The sequence below is a fragment of the Vulpes lagopus genome, chromosome 12 (genome assembly GCF_018345385.1).
Source record: "Vulpes lagopus strain Blue_001 chromosome 12, ASM1834538v1, whole genome shotgun sequence".
NCBI classification, from domain to species: Eukaryota; Metazoa; Chordata; class Mammalia; order Carnivora; family Canidae; genus Vulpes; species Vulpes lagopus.
In genome coordinates, this window is record NC_054835.1 from 84,655,794 (window position 1) to 84,678,512 (window position 22,719).

The window sequence follows — 22,719 nt, forward strand, 5'->3', positions numbered from 1 at the left end:
AGATCGCCCCAGGATAAGCCACTTTGGCATGAACATTATTTTGAGTTGAAAACAATCCAAACCTAGCAGATTCAGAAAAACTTTTTACTTTCCCCTCAACCGAGGCCTTACTAGGAAGTGAGCTATTAATAGAGCTGCCTCTTTACCTAAGAAACTAATTTGCATAATAGGTCACCTTTGTTTTCCAAACATCTCCTTCACCTTCCCAGTGGTGCTCTCCCGCCCCTCTCCTTAGCTCCTATCAGCATCCTGCTTCCTGTCTTTGGAATGTCCATGTCTGTGTAGATTCCCCACGTGCACACTATTACACTTGGATTTGACTCCCTGTACGTGTTATTAAATTTGATTTTTTCCTGTTAATCTGTCTCATGTTAATTGGATTCTAGTCCAGCTAGAAGGACCTTCCTAATTCTTCCTCCCCATGAGTTTCATTTGTCCCAGACAGAATCTTAAACCACCGACCTGCCATCACCCGATCAAGCGCTAGTTGGGTCTTCTGCGTGATGAGGTCCCGGCGTCCCCTAAAGTAAGTAACTGGGCAATGACAGACTCACTTCCTCACTTGGCGGCTACTCGGACCTCGTTCCCACTCCCCGAGGCCCCGAAGTCTTCCCTTTCGTGCAGCTCCCGTGGACGCCATTCTGCCCGCTGGGCTGGATGCTGCCTGATTCAAATGGGCTGTTTTTGTTCAAAGAAACTCTTTAGTATCTAAAAATATGCTTCAATCGATCTTTTCACATACCCCAGCATGGCAAATGGCCGGTCTGATTTTTACTTTTTCAGAGGGAGCTGATGCTTTGCTGCCTCCTTCGTTGTCGACTCACCACACAATGCAGGTCCCTGAACTGTGTCAACTCGGTCATCACCTCTGGAAAATGACAGACATCGATCGACCTTTCCTTCCAAAAGTGGAGACAAGGTGGAGCCACAGAAACCCTAAAGCTCACGCCTTCTTCCTCTTGGTCCCCGTCCTCCTCCGCACGCTCCGTCCTGTTTCCCTCCGGCCCCAGGTGTCCCAGGAGGGATGCCCGGTGACCCCCTCCGGGCTGAGTCAGTCCCACAGAGCCGTGGAGGCGGCAGGACGGGGCTCCGGCTAGAGAAACAGGAGGCTGCTCGGGCTGATTAAGCCTGGCTCCAGGAAGGCCCGCGGTGTATGCGGGCGAGAGTCGCACCGCCAGCCGCGGGCCCCAGAGCCACGCCCCCGTCCGCCATACTGCGCTCCGCCTGCGGCTCAGGTCCTGGCCCCGCCCCCCGGCGTCCCCCTCGGCCTCGGCCCCGCCCCCCGGCGTCGCCCTCGGCCCCGCACCCCCGGCGTCCCCATCGGCCCCGCCCCCCCGGCGTCCCCATCGGCCCCGCACCCCCGGCGTCCCCATCGGCCCCGCCCCCCCGGCGTCGCCCTCGGCCCCGCACCCCCGGCGTCCCCATCGGCCCCGCCCCCCCGGCGTCCCCCTCGGCCCCGCACCCCGGCGTCGCCCTCGGCCCCACCCCCGGCGTCGCCCTCGGCCCCGCCCCCCGACGTCCCCTCGGCCACGCCCCCCGGCGTCCCCCTCGGCCCCGCCCCCCGGCGTCCCCCTCGGCCTCGGCCCCGCCCCCCGGCGTCCCCCTCGGCCCCGCCCCCAGCCGCGAGCTTGGCGCCCGGAGCTGGAGGGACCGGCTCCCGGGCCGGCCGTGTGGGGGCGGGGCGGGGTGCAGCTGCGAGGCCCGCGGCGGCGGGAGGTGGAGCCTCGGTCCGGAAGCCGGCGGCTCGCTGTCATGGCGGTGCCGGCCCGCGGCGTCTCCCTGGTCGGCGGCCGCCTGAGCCGCGCGCCAGCGCTGGGTGGGGGCCCCGCGCTGCCCCTGGGGGCGTCCCGCGGCCTTCGGAGCAGCGGCGTGAGGTAGGGCGCCCGGGACGCTCCTGTGCTCGCTGCGGGCGCTGCCCTCCCGGAGCGGGGAGCGAGCCGCGGGCCGCGGGGGGGCGGCGGGGCGGGGCGGGGGCTCCGGGCTCCGGGCTGGGCCTGATCCGGGCGGCGTGGACGTGGCGGGCTTCGGGCTGCAGGAGCGCCGGGGGCGGGCCTCGGAGGAGCCTGAGGCCCGCGGGGCGGGCGCGGGGCAGGCGGTCGCTCGCCTCAGGAGCCGACGCCGTGCGGGTGGCCGTGGCCGTGGGTCTCGGGAGCAAAGGGGCGAGCGTTGCCCACGTGGTTCCCGGCGTCGGAGTCTCCGGATTCCGCTGGTCGCTCTGGGTCCTTTGCAGCCCTGAGACCCCCTGAGGCCCGCAGTGATTCCGCGGGTCTTGGCCTCCCGGCGCCTCTGGGCCGTGACACGTGCTGGGGCCCCCGGACTCCTCACTTCTCCGCGCTGTTTGCTGGAGTCACAAACCCAAATCTAAAGAGCCTTTTTTTTTTTATTGTATTATTTATTTATTTATTTGTTTGTTTATTTATTTATGATAGTCGATTTATTTATTTATTTACTTATTTATGATAGTCGCACAGGGAGAGGCAGAGACACAGGCGGAGGGAGAAGCAGGCTCCACGCCGGGAGCCCCACTCGGGCCTCGACCCCGGGACCCCAGGATCGCGCCCCGGGCCAAAGGCAGGCGCCAAACCGCTGCGCCACCAGGGATCGCACAAACTCAAATCGAGGAATCTAAAAATAATACTCTTGACCCAGAGCCAGTGGGTGCAGAAGAGATTCTGTTTTCAGACACTCGGGGCTTCCCGTTACGCGTGTTCACTGCAGTTCTACGAGCTCAGAGGTTGTGTCTTTTTCATCCTTTTCTTTTCTTTTTTTTTTTTTTCATCCTTTTGTATCACCAGTGAGCAGCACAGTGCCCGGAAGAAAATACTAATCAGTAATGTAGAAACATAGCGACTGCTTAAGTTAAATTGATCAGCTCTCATTTTACACATATATTCTCAGTCCTGAGGGACTAAAATTCAAAAAATATGTATTTCCAGTAGGGTTTCCTTTAGATGTGATTTCTATTGATTAGGTCTTCTACAAGGATATGAGAATATAACTGGTTATGAGTTCTGCTGATGGAAGCTGTCTGGTGTCTGAAAAAATTCCAGTTAGTTTGGATACCTAGCAAAAGCAGATTCTGTGGGATTCTGGTTGAATCGCAGATTTTTTTTTAAAATTTGTTTTATTTATTTACGATAGACAGAGAGAGATTGAGGCAGAGACACAGGCGGAGGGAGAAGCAGGCTCCTTGCGGGGAGCCGGATGTGGGACTCGATCGATCCCGGGTCTCCAGGATCAGGCCCTGGTCCAGAGGCAGGCGCCAAACCGCTGAGCCACCCAGGGATCCCCTGAATTGCAGAGTTAAAGATACTATGTACTGTAGTCTCTCTAGATAATTATTTTTAAAATTTCAGTTGTTTTAGGACTTCTTTCCAGAGTGAGGATAGCCTTTTCCAGATTGTGTGAAGTTGATGAATTTCCCTTTGTCAGCTTGATGTGAAGAACTCCTCACCCCCTCCTTTCCATGTACATTGAATGGGAGTCACACAGTTATAACCCAAACACTTCCTGGTAGCCACTTGCTTCATACATACATGCACAAGCAAAGGCTTAATTCAGATCTTTTAAATTGTATTTAATGATCTCTTTATAATTTAAGATAGTTGAGTTCAACAGTTTTGGAAAGCTGTTCTTAATATAGAGAAGTATTATTTTAAACCCAGCAGCTTTCATCCCCCAGATGATACAGGTTATAATTACAAAAATAATTATTATTTAGCTTTTATTTTCTTAAGGCAGCACTAATCAAGTTAGGATAGGGTGGTGTTTTTGACATCCTCTTGTCACTGAATATCATATATGAAGGTGAAGTTAGCTGTCAGGTTGAGAAACACCTGTGGACTATTGGGTCTCGGGTGGGGAGGAATTCGGACAGTGTGTTGATGCTTATTGGTGTCTCTTTTCTCTTCTAGGACCAGCAGAGAGAAGAGATTCCATCTTCCAGAGGTCGCCACTGTCTGCCTCCTCACTTGTCCCCATCCTCAGTCATCTTTTTGAATATGTAGTTACACATTAGTTGCCTAGTTCTTCATAGTGAAAGTAGTTTAATCTGACGACATTCTTATTGACTTGAAATTTGAGCCTTAGTGTTATTTTTACTGAAAATTATCTTGAGTTTGATAAACTCTCCCCAGTATTGACTGTGTTAAATTAACAGATTTATTACCAGTTTCTGAGCTATATAGAGCCTTAAATGAAAAACGAAAAAGCATTTTTGATTATTTTTCATATATTTTTTTGAAGATTTTATTTATTCACCCATGAGAGACACACACACACACACAGAGAGAGAGAGAGGCAGATATGCAGGCAGAGGGAGAAGCAGGCTCCATGCAGGGAGCCCGATGTGGGACTCGATCCCGGGTCTCCAGGATCAGGCCCTGAGCCGAAGGCAGCGCTAAACTGGTGAGCTACCTGGGCTGCCCTGTTTTTCATATTTTTGAGTAGATACCTACGATAATGGAACATATAAGTACTTCTTCAATGAAGTATTTTTTTAAATTGGAATTTCAAAAAGTAATTTTTTTTTTTTAAGATTTTATTTATTTATTCATGAGACAGAGAGAGAGAGGCAGAGACACAGGCAGAGGGAGAAGCAGGCTCCATGCAGGGAGCCCAACCTGGGACTCAATCCCAGGTCTCCAGGATCAGGCCCTGGGCTAAAGGCGGTGCTAAACCACTGAGCCACTTGGGCTGCCCTCAAAAAGTAATCTTTGACGGGATTTGAAAATTATTAAATCTTGAAGTATTTAAGTTTTCTCTCATTTTTTAGATTTACAGTGAGATTTTTTTTCTTATTTCATGAGAAATTTCATGAGAAATTAGTCTTATTAATTTGAAGAAAATATATTTAATGTCAGAGAAATAAATAAGCCCTTATATTTGTTGCGGCTTATTATTTCTTGAAATATCTAAAGAGCCAAAAGGTTAAAAATTAAAAAAAAGAGGTAGTGATTAAATTTGTATTGTTTTGCCTTTCTGTGTGAATTTACAAATCAAAATTTCTTTGGATTATAAATATCACATGAATCTTTGGCCCAGTGCTTTCAATGTATGGAGGTAGGCAGCAGCATTTCCCATTTGGAGGGGAGGTTCTGCACCTTGTACATTAATGCCAAGGCCAAAGCAGATTTGCAGGTATCCTGCAATAAGAGCTCAAATGCTGCTTTTGATCATCCTACCTGAACTCATTTTCAATAATTAAATGGATCTCTTAAACTTTGGTTCCACGTTTATCCTGTTGCAAAGTGATTCCTAAAATAATTTATTTGGCAGATTTTCTTTTGTTCCCTGCTCCTGCTGTGATGCCTTTTAATATTTAAAATTTTAATTCCAGCCTATAGCTCTTAATAGAAGCCTCACCTTACTTTATGTCTCATTGCCAGTGGCGTTACAATTTTTGCAGCTAGATTAGCATTTAAAAAAAAGCAAAAAACGGGTTGCCTGTGTGGCTCAGTCCAGTACGCAGCTGCATCAGGCTCCCTGCTCAGATTCTCCCTCTGCCCCTTATTCCTGAGCTCTCTCTCCCTCTCTCTCTCTCGAATAAATCCAATCTTAACAACAACAAACACCACTACAGTTTTGGAGCTAGTAAAAGATACTGGTTTATGTTATTTAAATATTCATGTCTTATAGAGGGAGTAGTTGAATTTTATAATTGAGAAAAGTCCAGATTTGGTCAGTAAGGCTGTTCATTTTTATTCATACTCTCCCTGTTAGTATTTATACAACATTTCTGTCTCTATGAAAGAATTACTTGATTTAAAAATCCTCTTATCATGTGAAGCTTGAGGGACTCAGACTCCACTTAGGACCCTGACTAAAGCTGGCTTTCCATAGACTTGATTTCAACCAAGATACGAGTTCCAATGACTAGCAAAAGCAGTTTCTCAAAATCATATTTTGTTGGGAAATGTGATAGTGTGGTTTTCCTATCTTAATGCTTTATCAATCTAATGAGATAGCTGTCTGGCTACAATGTTGATTTTATAAGCAGTTCTTAATGGCATTTTAAATGTGGAACCTAAATGTTTTACCTTTTAGTATCTATATCTGAGTTTTATGTCCTCGTCCCAGCTGTTTACAGATAATGTGTTCAATGTAATGTCTCTAAAATCAAGTTTCCTGATTAAAATAGATCAATAGATGAAAAAAGACTGGCATTAATCTCAGATCTTGTTACTCATTCATGGTGTTAGGAATATTTAGCAGTTTCTTTAATGATCTGACCTTGTTTTTCAAATGTTATCTTTTCATGTTAATACCTTGATTGGATGGTTAAAAACCGCAGGAGAAAACCAAGCACCACATAATTTTCCATGATCACATACTTTTCTGGAATTCTGTGGAGCCCGATGACAGGTTTTTTTTTTTTTTTTTCTTAAAAAAATTTTTTTTAAAGATATTTATTTATTTATTCATGAGAGAGACAGAGACCGATGACAGGTTTTAAAATAGTTTGGCTTGGAGATGATTAAGTTGTAGAGGGAGGTTTAAAGAGCTTGGAACTTGGGAGGAATTTGAACTGTCCGTGGGATAAATTAAAGATTAGTAGTAAATGAGATTTGTTATTAAGTGCCATTTGGACCAGAAAAAAAAAGAAAAAACCCTAAAAGAAAACTTTGTGGTCATAATGGAACATAATCTAAGCCTAAATTAATGTCAAAGAACTCATGGTTGGGAATTAGCCAAGAATGCTTATCCAAGCTGTTCCACTTAACATTACATCATGTCCATTTTCTGTGTTGCTGTTGTCTTTACTAACATTTTATTGGCTGCATTATATTACATTAAGTCAGTTGGTCATAACATAACCATCTTGGCATTGTTCAGTGTCTAGTTCTTAGAACATACGAAATAATTTACTCTCAGATTCAGGTCATGTTCTTGTCAACATTGTACCAATGAGATTCGTTCACTTAATGATCTGAAAGTGATCAATGATGTGTGTAGATTTCTGTAATTACAATAAAGAGTGTGCCTAGAACCAAAAGACTAAAGATTCATAATTTTAAAGTTAGGGCATTTATAGTTTAAAATAGATGTCTTAGCATCTAAGATTCTGAAAAAAGCGGAAATATTTAGGTAGCTAATGTTCTATTTTACAGGTTAAGGGACCTGAAAGAGAAATTGCAAAATTGAGTCACAGAATTATGCATAATGAAAAGAACTTGTTTTTAGGTTATGCTTTTAGTTACAAAAGTATAATTTCTGGTAAAATAACGTTAAGGTAGAAGTATAGAAATTACGTGAAATGAAATGTTTTTAAAATTCCATAAACTTAACATTCCTAAATATTACTTTCAAAAAATTTATTTACTTCAGAAGGCTCCCTAGTACTAAAGTAGAGACATTTCTACTCTAATTCAGACAATCTCCAAGTGAGGCCCTAAAATACAGTGATTAAGCTATGATACAACCTGCAGAGAAATTTGAATTGCTAATGATCATATTAGATTTTTTTATCTTTATAGATCATAAACCAGTCCATTGCAGCCCTAATTTTAAAAAGTTGTGGTTGAAAATGAGATTGAGGGGATCCCTGGGTGGCTCCGTGGTTTAGCGCTTGCCTTCGGCCCTGGGGTCCCAGGATCGGGTCCCACATGGGGCTTCTTGCATGGAGCCTGCTTCTCCCTCTGCCTGTGTCTCTGCCTCCCTCTCTCTCTGTGTCTCTCATGAATAAATAAATAAAATCTTTAAAAAAAAATGAGATTGAAACCTAGATGCAGAAGCAAGATACCAAGAATACAAATTAAATATACTGCTGATCCTGGGTATATTTTTTTTGTTGTTGTTTTACTATTTTATGAAGGAATATTTTGATACCCAAGAAAAGTAGTGATTTTTTTCTTCTATTTACTCCTTTACTATATTTAAATACTACATTTTGTTCTAATAACCATAGATTAGAATGATTACAGTTTATTTCCTGGAAAATATGGAGAAATCAACAACCTCATGGAAACAACACTAAGTGATGGGTTTCTGGTCTCATTTGCTCCTGGTTATTTGAGTATATCACCATCTGTCACTTAAAAGAGACATTTTTGCAAATCAGCCAGTGAACTTTTAGCCAATTCCTTTTCTGTAAATTAAACAGAACATTATTTAGATAAGGAAATTGCATTCAGAGCAGTTAAGTGTCCAGCCTCCTTACAGCTCCCATCTACTAAGAAAGACTCCACTGGAAATGTAAGCAAACAGGCATTTATTTGGGCAATTAGAATTGCAATTTGGGAAACCCAGATTCAGGTAGAAAGCTGACTCCTGAGAAAGACACAGAGGGGACAGAATTATAAAGGCTAAAGGCTTACGAGTGTAGTTCTCATTTAAGTCATCAATGCAAAACAGATTGAAACTAGGTTAACTCCGATTGGCTGGGTTAATATTCAAATGAGGGATTTGAGGTGAGGTTAAGTCTAGGCTGAGGGCTGTAGCTGGCAATAAAGTTGAGTTCCTCCAATGAGGGCTTGCATAAATTCCTCCTTCCTACAGCCTTTCCACCCAATTTTAAAGAGACTTTTAGACTTGCAGGTTCCATTTTAAAATCTCCTTTTACACTATTAATGGTGAAAGTCAGGGCTGACTTATGGCTTAGAATAAATAATTTGTAATGCATTATCCTGCCCTAATACTCACTGCTCCCCAAACTCCCAAAACTGATTTATTGCTTTTTAATGAAGCCACATTTAGTGCCAGCCAGGCAATGGGGGGAGAATACTGAAAGGGAGAGCTCTTTGTCCTGCTGCTTTTGGGAGTCACTTGCAATATTACCTATTCAGAAGATGTCACCTGAGCAAGTAATGACAGGGTGCATTGTGTGAGTAATATCTAAAGGGTCGGGTAGCCCAAGTGGCTCAGCGATTGGCGCCGCCTTCAGCCCAGGGTGTGATCCTGGGGACCTGGGATGAGTCCTGTGTGGGGTTCCCTGCATGGAGCCTGCGTCTCCTGCCTGTGTCTCTGCCTCTCTCTCCGTTTCTCATGAATAAATAAATAAATAAAATCTTTAAAAAAAAAATCTAAGGGGTTAAATTGCACTCTTGGTGTGTATTAATGGCAATATGACTATATAATTTTTTGATCAAACCACATTTTTAAGAGTAAAATGAGACATTAAAATAATGAAAATTACATATTTGGAATATTTTACTGACTTACAAATATTTTAGGCCCTATAAAAGAGTCCTGTTCAAAACTTTTTCAACATTAACATTTTAAAAGGTAATTTATATCCTTATACATTAAAACCATTGAAAAATTTTGATCTTAGTTTTGTATTAATTTTTTTATGTTAATTATGTGACTACTAACTTTCAACATGCTGAATTCTTGGTACTTATTGAATCAGTTTCTTAGCTGTTTAATACCTTGACATTGATCATTTCCTGGAGAAAATCTTTTTTTAAATTTTTTTTTAAGATTTTTTATTTATTCATAGAGAGAGAGAGAGGCAGAGACAGAAGCAGGAACCATGCAGAGACCAGCTGTGGGACTCAATCCAGGGTCTCCAGGATCACGCCCTAGGCTGCAGGTGGCGCTAAACCGCTGCGCCACCGGGGCTGCCCTCCTGGAGAAAATCTTATGCTTAATTTAAAAATTAAATATGCTACAGTTTTTTCTTAAGTTGGAAATTATTCTTTAGACAATGTATTTTTAGTTTTCAGAGTACTTTTTCTACAGATACTAAAGCACCTATTAAGCTCAGAGCAAACTTCTAAGTGGAACATCATTTCTAGTTTTTTTAATATTGAAATATGAAGATATTTTAGCCTAAATATTTTCACCATTACTGTCTTTGTGTCTCCTTTCAGAGTACTTCTCTTTGACAAATACTTATGTTAAATGTCATCACATAAGTTGTTTCTATCTGTGCCTTTTAAAATATTTTGCTGTGTTTAGATGTGCTAAAATTATAGGTCTTTTTAATTATATGCCATTACATTCCCAAATATAAATGTATTCAATGAAAAGTAGCTCCATCAAAAGATTCTTCCCACAAATTGGTATATTTTATTTATTTTTATTTTTTATTTTTTAAAGATTTTATTTATTCATGGGAGACAGAGGCAGGACACAGGCAGAGGGAGAAGCAGGCTCCCTGCAGGGAGCCCGATGGGGGACTAGATCCTGGGTCTCCAGGATCACACCCTGGGCTGAAGGCTGCGCTAAACCACTGAGCCACCAGGGCTGCCTAAATTGGTATATTTTAAATTAGGATTATAGATGTGTTTGTTTACTAAGGTACCCTAAACTAGATGGTTTAAAACAATGGAAAATTAGCCTCACACTTCTGGAAGCTAGAAAACTGAAATCGGGATAGTGTGGAGCTTTGTTCTCTCCTCTTCTTGCTGGCAATCTTTAGTTTTCCTTGGTTTGTAGTTTCATAAACTCCCAATCTCTGCCTCTGTGGTCACAGGGCCATCTTCCCTGTGTGTCTTCAAATGTAGTTCTCTGTGAATATCTCTGTGTCTTTTCTGATAGGGATGGCAGGCATATTGGATTAAGGGCTCACTTTACTTCATATGGCCTCTTCATCCTACATCTTAATTATATTCGCAAATATTTTATTTTGAATAAGATCACAATCACAGGTACAAAGGATCCAAATTTGAACACATGTTTTTGGGAGACATAATTCAGCCCACAGTAGACTTTCAGAATTGCTTTTATGTTGTTCAAGCCTTTGTTCAGTTCTTATATTGCTTCTCATACTTTTGAAGGGATACATTTCTTCCCTTGAAGGGACACATTTCTTTTTATAAGCTTTGGTTTCAGTGATTACAATTCACTAAAAGTTTCAGATCTCAAGTCCCCTTTCCACTTGGTGTTTTTTTTTTTAATGTGTTGATTAGCAATTTCCAACAGATTTTGACCAAAATGCAACAATTTTCGGACCTTAGATTAATTTACAAAGTAAAATTTCAAACATTTATTTCTAAAATCTGACATAGGCAGTGAGGAGAGTAAAGTCTGCCATAGTAAAAAATAATTTTTTTATATTCAAAATATAATAAGGCTAGCAGTTTAGTTATAGTAACTGGATTTATGTGTACGGTATTTGCTAATTTTGGTTTTGATTTACATTTTAGATAATAGTAGCTTATGACTTGTTTGCACATAGCTATAATTTGTGCCGTGACCCATTTCGGGCATATATGTTTCACAGGTTTCTTCATATTGAAAGTGACTGGCCCCCTGTCAGGAATATAGAATGAGGATTCCTGCTCTGGGAGTGATGTGGGCCTAAAGAAATTCTTTTTTTTTTTTTTTAAGATTTTATTTATTTATTCATGAGAGACACAGAGAGGCAGAGACATAGGCAGAGGGAGAAGCAGGCTTCCTGTGGGGAGCCCCATGTGACATTTGATCCCAGGGATTCAGTCCCAGGGTCCCAGGATCATGTCCTGAGCCAAAGGCATTCGCTCCACCCAGGCGCCCCTAAAGAAGTGGTTCTTAACCGAGGCTCAGCAGAACTGCTTTATACCTGCTTAAATACAATACTATGGGATTTTAAAATCTAGTCTATAGAGTCTCAAAAAGTTCCTGGCAATTTCTTAGCCAGTTTGTTTCATCAGCTGAGTCCTGTTGTATTCTATGACAGAAATTTTGCCAGAGTTTGCACTTTTTGTGCAAACTAGAAGCAAAACTGGTTGAGTTTTTCATTAGAATTAAGAACTTTTCATCAAACGTAATCAAAAGAACTGAAAAGACAAACCACATAATGGTGATACTTGATACACAAACCTACCTGACATGAATGTGTAAATAACTACTACAAAATAGACACAGATTAATATTTCATTAGAAAAAGGGTCAAGAGTGATGAACAGGCATTCCAAAGAAGAGGAGCTCCAAATGGCCTATTAACCTATAAGACCTTCAACCTTTAGTAATTAGGAAAATGCATATTAAGACCACAATTAAATACCATAGAACTAATTGGTTAAGTTAAAAACTTTGACAATACCAAGGAAGTAGAGCAATAGAAACTATTATACACCACTGAAGGACTTGTGAACTAGTGCAGCAGCTTTGGAAAACAAGTTGAAACACAGCTGAACACACATGTATCCTATAATCAGCAATTCCATTATGGAGTGTACACCTTTAAGAAACATGCATATATTGTATTTTATAGATAATGTTATATCTTCAATGTTTAGAGTTATAAACATTGGTTAATAAAGGAAAGCAATGGAATTATAAACCCACATCTCAGGATAGTGCTTAACTCTGGAAGAGGATAGGGTTTGGATAGAGAGGGTTACAAGATGATTTTGGTGATTATGTTGATACCTTAAGCTGGGTTGTAAGGTTGTTAATTGTATTATTTTTCCTTTTTATATGTTTTATAGGTACTTTCAGTTCTCTTCTAAATATAGTTCAATAATACCTCTTTTGATAACATTTAAAAAAACATTTTAAGATGGATAAATAACTAGGGACACCCACCGGTGGCTCAGTGGTTGAGCGTCTGGCTTGGGCTCAGGGTATGGTCTTGGAGTCCCAGGATCAAGGAACCTGCTTTTCCCTCTGCCTATGTCTCTGTGTTTCTCATGAATAAATAAATCTTAAAAAAAAAAAGATGGATAAATATCTAGAATATTGTCTCACCATTTTACGTCACATATTCCCTTTTAATCTTTAGTCGTATGCAGGCACATTTTGACAATTGAAATTATGTACCTACAACTTTTCATCCCATATTTTCCCTTAACTTTATGCAGAATGTGTTCACATATTGCTGTTTTTGTAGTTACTGTTTTCAGTGGCAGCGTAAGAATTCTAACAAGTTATAATACAATGAACAATTTATTTTAACTCTGGTGATTCCACAGGTATTTAATAAACACATACAATGTGCGAAATACTCTTGGGTAGTAAGAAAATGGTAGTAAATATAAACTTCCTGCCCTCCAAGCTTAGAGCATGGTGTGTGCGTGTAGGGGCGTGAGGCAGTGGTTTTCACAAGGGTTTGCTATGTGATAGAAAGTTCAGGGCAGGGTCCTGCAGGGGCTCACAGCAGAGGCAGTTCCCTGGGGCAGATGGGTTAGAGAACATTTCCCAGAGATCTTTCCAAGCTGAGACTTGAGGAATGTGCGGGAGTGAAGGAGGAACAGACTTGGTAGGACGTTGGGGAGGTCAGAAGGAGTAGAGTTTCAGAAAGAGGGAGTAGTGTATGTAAAGGCCCAGAAACAACCTGGCACAGTCAGTACATTGAAATGCAGCTGCTGGGCAGCTCGTTGGCTCAGTGGTTTAGCGCCGCCTTCAGCTCAGGGCCTGATGCTGGAGACCCGGGATCGAGTCCCACTTTGGGCTCCCTGCATGGAGCCTGCTTCTCCCTCTGCCAGTGTCTCTGCCTCTTTCTCTCTGTGTCTCTCATGGGTGAATAAATAAAATCTTAAAAAAAAAATTGAAATGCAGCTGCATCTAACTTGGGACTCGGTGAGCATAGTGTTCTTTAGTAGTGAGGTAAAAGAAAGCTCAAGCAAGGGGCTCATAAGCTACAGGAAATTTGAGTTTTAGTTAAAATTCCCTTTGCTCAATTTTTCCGGTAAAAAATATTGGAGTTCTATTTGTCTTATGTTCTTGTCCTCATACCTTACACCCAGTCTCAGTAAATCCAGTGGTTCCAGCCTCAAAATTAACTCAGAATCAGACTACTTAGTGCCTCCACCACTACCCTCTTTGTGCAAGCCACCATCATCTCCTGCCTGGGATACCACACTAGCCTCTGATTGGTACCCCCACTCCTCCCTTGTTATCATAGAGTCTCCCCACATTTTAACCAGTTAGGGAATAATGAAAATCGGGTAATAGCATTCTGCAAAATTACCAAATGGCTTTCAGTATCACAGTAAAAGCCAACATCCCTTTGAAGGTCTGCAGCACCTTATGTGATCTGATGTTCCATGACTTCTCTGACTTGTGTCCTGTCCTGGTACACTTGTTTCCACTGCCACCACTGACCTTGCTGTTCATTAGCCATGCCAGGTGTGCTCCTGCCTAAAGTACTTACTATGCACTTCCCTTGGCCTAGAATTATTTTGTCCTGATACCTTCATGACATATTCCCTCATTTCCTTTAATTATGATAAAATATCACCTGATTAGTCAGAGAAGAAACACCTAACCCATCTATATAAAATGACAACTCTCTGGGATGCCTGGGTAGCTCAGTCAGTTAAGTGTCCAACTCTTGGTTTCAGCTGAGGTCATGATCTGAGAATCATGAGATCAAGTCCTGCATTAGGCTGGCACTCAGCACAGAGTCTGCTCGATATTCTCTCTCTCCATCTCCCTCTGCCCCTCCCCCTGTGCACTCGCAAGCTTTCTAAATAAATAAATAAATAAATAAATAAATAAATAAATAAATAAATAAATAAAATCTTTAAAATGATAACTCTGGCTTCCATATACGCCCTTTTCCTCTGTTCTTCACATGATATGTTAAATGATATGTTAAATATTTGCCTTAGAAAGATTTATGTCTTCTTATAAAAAAAAAAAAAGCTTACCTCTTCTTCAACTAGGATATAGTTCCCATAAAGGTGGGCAGTTTGTTTTTTGTACTGTTACTTATATTTCCAGTGCCTATAATACTGCCTGGTAGAAAGTTTTCAGTGTGTATTTATTAAATTGATGAACAGTAGGCTTATAGTGAGGAGTTTTAACCAGAACTGGCATTATTAAATTTGGAAAATCACTCTGGCTATGTGTGGACAATGGGTTGGCAGAGAATGACGAGTCAGGGAGAACTCTAGCAGCTGTATGCTTCTATGGCTGAATATTTGCACTGTTATTGATATTTAATATTTTTCAAAAATGTGCATGTTGAAAGACTATGCAAGCTAAATAATGAATGTGTTTACTAGTTCTTCCAGCATATGGACTGAAATGGGCATGGTGAGATACCACCCCATAGCCACTTGCAGTCTAAAATTTGAAAGACCAGCCATATGAAGTTATGGCAAGTATGTGGTGCAACTGGAACTCTCATATACTGCCTGTAGAAATGTAAAATGGTACACCCACTATGGAAAACAGATTGAAAGATTCTTACAAATGTAGACATATGACCCAGCCATTCCACTCCTGGGTATCTGCTCAAGAGAAAATATGTACATACAATGACTTGTATATATGTGCATACCTTGCATATGTGCAAACAATGACTTGAACACGAATGTTTATAACAGCTTTATTTGGCACTACTAAAAACTGGAAACAACATAAATATCTATCAACGACTGAACAGATAAACAAATTTTGATATATCCATACAATGGAAAACTACTCAGCAATAAAAAGAAATAAGTAGTGCGTGCTTCAGCAGCACATATACTAAAAAAAAAATGAAGTTTTGATACATGCAACAACATGAATGAATCTTAATTATGCTGAGTGAAAGTAACTGGAGAAAATGGAGCATGTAATGCATGATTCCGTTTTTATAAAATTTGTGATAATATAAACTAATATATAGTGATGGAAAGCAGATCAGTGGTTAGGGATGGGGAAGGGAGCATGGCAAGGATGGGGGAATGATGAGATTACAAAGGAGTACCAGAATTCTTTTGGGGGTTTTGTTTATTTGATTATGATGATAGTTTCCCAAGTATATACATAGAGTAAAACATCCAATTGCACACTTTAAACAGGTGCAGTATATATTATTCAGCTATACTTCAATAAAACTTATAAAATTAGGACAGTGGAGCAAGATTGATACACTGAATTTGCCATGATTTTCTTTGCCTTAAAAGCTATGAAATTTTAGTGAAAAGTAGACAGAAACAAAAGTTGAGTTTACTTACAGTTATAGAGTCTAGTTATAATTGTATTGTCTAATCAGTTTATTTGCTTAGTTAAATTGTTTACCTACAGTAAGGATTATTTATAAAATATACTTTTGTGTTGAACTGAAGAAGTGGTTTTCGAACATGGTCATGCACAAGAACACCTGTGGGAATTTGTTAGATGTACAATTTCCAGCCTGTTCTGAATGATGGGGGTGGGAATCTTCAACTTCAGCCAGCTTCCCAGGCAGTTTTGGTGTATGTTTCCATAGACCACATTTCAGAATCACTTCTTAGTAGAACAATGTTCACGTCAAAATTGTATGAACCTGGATGGACACTACGGACTGCTAGTGCCAGATTGAGGTGGAATATTCTTCTTGATATATGTATGTATATATGTATATACCCCAACCTCTTAGAAAGGACAGTTGACTTATTTGGAAGGGGCAGCAAATTTGCATTTTATTTGGGTTGGTTGATATTAATGATGCCTGCCCCCATTAGAAAATAAAAAGAGTACAGGTACTAGAAAGAATTCAGGTGCCATAAGGTTTCCTTTTCTCCTTTTTTCTCTTCTGCTTCTTCCCCTTCCTCCTTTTCCTTTCTTCATAATATTCATTGACCTGCATTTGGTGTTTGTGTAATAATCATATGCTACATACAGATGTTGCTTCCACCATCTTTCAATAGTGAAAGGACAAGGGCAGCAGGAAGGAAGAACCATGTTAGCCTCTATCAGGTACCTTAAAAAGAAATGGACACACAGTAAGAGCAACCTTAATTCACCACTTTTAAGTTTGAAATCATGGGGAGCAAGAGAGCCTTTTCAATATATGCATTACTCTGTGCCTTTTTAGGGATTGATATATGGTTGCTCACTCGGAGAGTCATAGATGTGTTACTCATTCTTGGACCTTATACCTTTATGTGACTGAGTGTTCCTTATTGTACTTTTAGTGCTCTATTTATTCTTTTGTTTTCCACAGACGTGATGCCATTATTATCTCAGGAACTGAAATGGCCAAACAAATCCAGAAAGAAATACAGAGAGGTGTGGAATCATGGATTTCCCTTGGGAACAGAAGACCTCACCTCAGTATCATCTTAGTGGGCGATAACCCAGCAAGCCATACATACGTCAGGAAGAAGATCAGAGCCGCCTCTGCTGTAGGTGGGAATGCATTTTAGTTGTTCTTTTTATTATATCACGTGTTCTTGTTTTTCTTCCAAGTCTGATAATTCTCAATGATAATTGTCAAATAAGTGCTATTTGAATAGCATTTATTATTATTGTTATGTTAGAGATTAGTTACCAAGGTATATGTTCATTTCTTAATCTTTTTCTTCAGCTTTCTTACTGAATTAACTCATTGTGATTTTGGGTCATATGGTGACATGTCAGAGGAACACTGCACATTTAAAGGGCCCACTTTTAGGTACAGCAAATGGAATGTAGTCAGTGGTATTGTAATAGGATTGTATGGTGACAGGTGGTAGCTACACTTATGATGAGCACAGCAAAATGAATAGATTTGTCAAAAAACCCTATTGTACACCTGAAAACTAAGTAGTATTGTATGTCAGCTATATATTTCAAGTTTTTTAATTGCCCATTTTTATTATATTTGCTTGAATCAGATAATAAACTTGGCCAGTTCACTCTGCTGAACTTGGCCGGATAGTGGTGGCAGTAGTATTGGTATCTTTACTGTATTCAAATCTACTAACAGTAGCTTATTACAAATAAATGCAGTGGGATACTGGGCTGAAAAATGCATGTGAATCATGAGAAAGCATCTGTGCTATTTGAGAAATCCTTTTAATGGTGCTTTGAACATGAGTTTTGTAGAAGGACTTTTCCTTCCAGTGGGACAGGAGCAGAGAAAACCAATTTGCATACCATGTAAGACACCATTAATGAAAAGCGACATCTTTGTTAGTCCAGTGACTTTCTGTATTTGTTTTTCTTCCAGGTATCTGTAGTGAGATCATTCTAAAACCTAAGGATGTTTCTCAGGAAGAACTTTTGGACATAACTGATCAATTGAATATGGACCCAAGAGTCAGTGGTATATTAGTTCAGTTGCCACTGCCAGGTACATCAGGCTCTTCTATATGTCTGCTTTGGTTGTAGGTTAAAGGGCATCTTTTAACATTGTATCATGATACCGCAAGTAATTTAGAAAATAGTTCATCAAGGGACTAGCTGTTATATTAGCAATCTTCTTGTCATTTATAGTTTTTTTCAACAATGTGAAATATCTCTGAGAGTTTCTTTAATGTGATGCTTTACACTGGTGCCACTTACTCTGGGATGCTGTCTCCTTTTGGTCACAAGAACCTTCTTCCTTTGTGTGAAACAATTGGCCTTCACTAAGCTCATGTGGCTGCATAGCCACATCGCTCCAAAGGGCAGCATCAACATTCCAGGTCACTTAGTTCTTGGACAACCTACTCCCATTCAGTTAGAATTCTACTGAAGTGACTTAATCTTGTTTTCTGCATTTGTAGTTCTTACCTTCACGTGGACCTGGGCTTCTGCTGTCTTTGCTTTGTTGTTGCCATTTTCAGACCTTCTGTTCACATCTAATTTCACTTCCAGCACCCCCACATTTTGTTTCATTGTTGCCCTGTCATCTTTACAGGTTAATTCTTTTTGTCAAATGTCATGTGAATTGATCACTGGGAGACACTGGGAAGTATGATTTGCTGTTTATGTTTGAGCGGAATAACAAATGTACAGTGGCCAATCGTCAACAGACTTGTAAAGAAGTGACATGTTGCTCATTTAACCTGATGCTCATCTTTATTTACATAGCAATTTGTAGACCAGAGGACCGGCAGCTCTTATGTAATTACTCACAGTTAATTTTACCACTATAACTACATTTGAACTGTGTTATCGGATGTCTAGTGTTATTTAACTAAATTGTGGCTCTGAAATTCATGCATATTTCAGCTACGTACAGTGAGGACTGCCAGCATACTATAGATTACAGTAGTTTTGAGTTCTGTAAATTTTGACTTTCAGAAAGCAAAAGCTGAATGGTGCTATGGCATGGGATCTTTGTAGGACATTAATATTATACTCTACCCAGCAATGTAACCTGATGCCTTAGTATATAACTTTTGTGCTATTTAAATTGTACCAAAAATACATATTTCTGATTCTTGTAGGGGTTTATTAACATCACAAATCTTTCCCCCAAAATTTGGCCGTGGGCTTACATCCAATTGTTTGGCTCATATTTAACAAGTCTTTTTTTCTACTGTATTTGCCAAGCAACCTTGTTGTAGTTTGTAGTTTTTTAAATCTCTCCCACTTCTATTTGTACTGAATTCAAATAGTTATAGAAAACATGTCACAAATTTCCCAATTTCCAAATATAAAACATTAGATTTAGTTTGTCTTAAAAATTAAGTTCTTACCTGTAGAAATTTTATACCCTTTTTGGGCAACCTTTCTCATTTGGCAAATTTATTAGAAAATTGCCACTAGATGGCACTGTTGATCGGTCTGTACTAAAACTGCTTAGTCCTGTGTTCATTTTAGTGAGAAGAGTAGAGGCAAAGGAATTGTGGTAATAACAAATATCTAGATGCTCTAAGAAAGGACAATTCTCTAGCTTGCTGCAAAACCACTAATATATAAAATAATACTGGCTAAAATTTATTATATTAAGCATTTATTCTCAAGCACTTTACATTTATTACTTCATTGAATCCTCAATAATGGGAATGGGAAGAGGGGGGTTGGAGCTATTATTATGTACATTTTACTAATGAAGGATTTGAGGCACAGAGAGGTTAAGTAACTTCCCTTAAGGTCACTGGAGCTGGTAATAATTGAGCTGGGATGTGATTCCAGAAAGACTGCTTCCTCATGCTCTTCCTCTTAACCATTATGTTACCCCTCACCAGCATATCAGTGTTAGCTAGTAAGTAATGTCTCATACCGTGTGGCAAGTATTTCTTAATATGGATGGTTTTATCTAATTCTCACATAGCCTTGTGAGTAGGAATTATCTTCTTTATTTTATATATAAGGAGACTTGTCTATATTACTTACCCTACTTAATTAATCTATATTATACTAGGACAGATGGTTTGTTGATTGATAGAAAAGTTGGCTAAAGTAGGAAACCCTAAAACAATGCATATTTGTATTATATTGTATAATATATTATAACATATATCACTTAAATATTTATTCATCAATCTTTTGATGTGGATCCACAGCTCTTTGGAACCTACTGATTAGAATAATGAATCCTCTTCTGGCATTAATAATACCTGTGATTCATTGCCTCTCATTTTCAGTTTGAGGTGAAACTATCTCCATGAAAATTCATATTGATTTTTTTTTAAAAAAGATTTTATTCATCTATTCATGAGAGACACACAGAGAAAGACAGAGGCAGGGGGAGAAGGAGGCTCCCTATAAGGAGCCCGATGTGGAACTTGATCCCAGGACCCCAGGATCATGCCCTGAGCCAAAGGCAGACAGATGCTCAACCACTGAGCCACCCAGGCATCCCTTCATATTGATTTTTAAAATATCTCCCAATCTGGGGTGCCTGGGTGGCTCAGTGGGTTAAGCATCCAACTCTTGATTTTGACTCAGGCCCTGATCTCAGGGTCATTGAGATCAAGCCCCACATCAGGCTCTGCACTTAGCTTGGAGTCTGCTTGAAATTCTTTCTCCCTTTCCCTCTTCTCCTTCCCTTACTTGTGCTCTCTAACTAAATAAATTAATTAAATACATTTAAAAAAATCTCCCAATCTTCATGATTGTCTTGTCCATATCTAAATCCTTACTAATTCATTTTAGTTTTCAAGAGTGTTTCCAAAACATTCAATTTATTTTTTATAGAAATAGCAACTGTTTTCTTCTCACATTCCTTGTCATTTTTTATACCATTTTTAATTAAATTACATATTTTACTGTGAAAGAACTAGCAAAAAAAAATGGATTAGGAAATATACAGAACTGTCTTTTGATTATCATAAAAGTAGTTTTCTTAACTGCTTTCTGATTTGTTCAGCAAGCCCTGAGCATCAGCTTCTGTGTTTTGCAGAAGAAATGGAACTCCTTTAGTCATTTTGGTAGGCTAGTTATGTGGAAGTAGGTTGAGATAGCTCATCCCTGTCCAGGTCTTAATAAGATTGTTACAATGAATAAGTGAAACAAAGAGCAAATGAACAAATGAGACGATTCTAGTGGATAACACCTCCAGTTTTCAATCATTTGGCTAATTATGTCATGATTAGAAATGGGAGATTATTTTTCACAATTTAGGGCAATATTTGAGTAAAAGAAATTCTAAATTAGAATTATTCTGATGTCGCAGGACAAGTTTGCATAGATTAATCAGAGTGTACAAACAGCTTCCAAGCATCTCATTTGGACAAAACCCAAAGAAATAAGATAGAATTCTGCCCTATTTGGTGGTATTGAGTCTGTCTTAGGCCAGTCCCCTTTTTATGTTTAGAGGCTGCACAACTTTGGTCAGGATTGGAAGTATTTGGGATATAATTGTGTATCCACAGTCATACAGCCTGGATGTTTTTCCTATAGCTGATCCTCAAACTTTGGAGAAATAAAGCCATATGCAATGCTTTCCTGTTCCTATTCTGACTGTAAGCAGTCTGTCAGTATCAATAAGTGGGCATTTTGTCAAGGCCACAAAGATATCTGATATTCATGTTCTGTGGATTTTTTTCTCCTAATCAGGTAGTTTGTGCTTTTAGCTTTTATTGAGTAATACCTACTGAAGTGACACTATATTAAAAGTTATGTCCTTTGTAGGGTATGTATCAGTATGTAATGTGAAAAAAAGGTAAAATAATGATCTTTAAAAATTGAGAGCCATTTTTTTCTACTAAAATAATGAAAGGGAAATTACAATATCTAGAATCTTAAAGCACACTGGAAATTCGCTATAAATATTTGTTATAGTATGGGATTTGGTACAGGAGAAGTTTGGTTTAAAAGGATTTCAATGAAATTAATTGTGTGAAAGCAATCAAATGTAAGCCTATAAAACAACAGTCACTTAATGAGATTTTATTTATTTATTTATTTTTTACTTAATGAGATTTTAATGTGATATTTTACTTAACAACTATTACTAGTATTAGTAATTGCAAATATTTACCATTTATTGTTGGCAGACACTGGTCTAAACTGCTTTGTATATAGTAAATCATTTAACACTCACAGCAATTCTTACCAGTAGGTGCTATTTCTTTTGGTCAGTGGCTTAAAGTTAAGGATAGTAGGTGAACCAAGAAACTTGTATAAGGTTAGGGAGGTAGCGAGTAGCAGAGCAATGCTGGGAGAATCAATGATAGTATCCTTTCAACCATAATCACTGTCCTAAGATGGAGACTGCAAGGCAGGTGCCAAGAGAGATGCTTGCTCATTTCCCCTTGTTTTCTTGCTTCCTCAAGTCAACTTTTCACCTATTTTTAAAACAAAATCATTAGATAGAATGGGAAAACTTATTCCATCTTATCTTTTTCTAAATAGTTTTTCAAATGTTTCCCTTCAGTCATTCCCTTTGAATGTTAACATCTTCCAAATTATGCAAGGGTATTAAACAGAAATTAGAATGAAATATAGGATTATATTTGGAGGGATTGAGTAAGAAGGGTTAGAGTTTGCTGTAGAGATTTAACAAAGATAAACTTTTCTAATAGTAGGCATCAAAATGGGGATATTTATCTAATTAGTAAGGATAGAGATATATGCACTGCCTAAAACTTGTTTGGAGAAAAAAAGTCTTGCCATAATTGCTTTTCTTAAAAGATTGTGCAGTTTATGTATACAGAATACTTGTTGCTCTATTTTTAATGTTCTTGACAAGAGTGGGAAATTTTCATCACGGGACCTCTTCATGTTTGTAGGGCCATT

At 39.7% G+C, this 22,719-nt stretch overlaps 1 protein-coding gene across 17 annotated transcripts in view; it reads left to right on the forward strand.

Annotated features, from left to right (window-relative positions):
- The first annotated feature begins 1,640 nt into the window (after window positions 1–1,640).
- The window catches only part of MTHFD2L (methylenetetrahydrofolate dehydrogenase (NADP+ dependent) 2 like), a 130,617-nt gene continuing 109,538 nt past the window's right edge, over window positions 1,641–22,719 (forward strand). For 6 of the 17 annotated variants that reach the window (XM_041724454.1, XM_041724451.1, XM_041724453.1 and 3 more), the window contains exons 1-3: window positions 1,649–1,874; window positions 16,790–16,974; window positions 17,777–17,899. In XM_041724454.1, the coding sequence (XP_041580388.1) occupies window positions 1,753–1,874; window positions 16,790–16,974; window positions 17,777–17,899 (430 nt within the window). In that variant the 5' untranslated portion in view covers window positions 1,649–1,752. Of the gene's footprint in view, window positions 1,875–2,510; window positions 2,735–3,914; window positions 6,364–6,447; window positions 8,194–16,789; window positions 16,975–17,776; window positions 17,900–22,719 lie in introns of those variants that run through there. The other 11 variants (XM_041724446.1, XM_041724448.1, XM_041724447.1 and 8 more) reach the window with 9 other exon arrangements.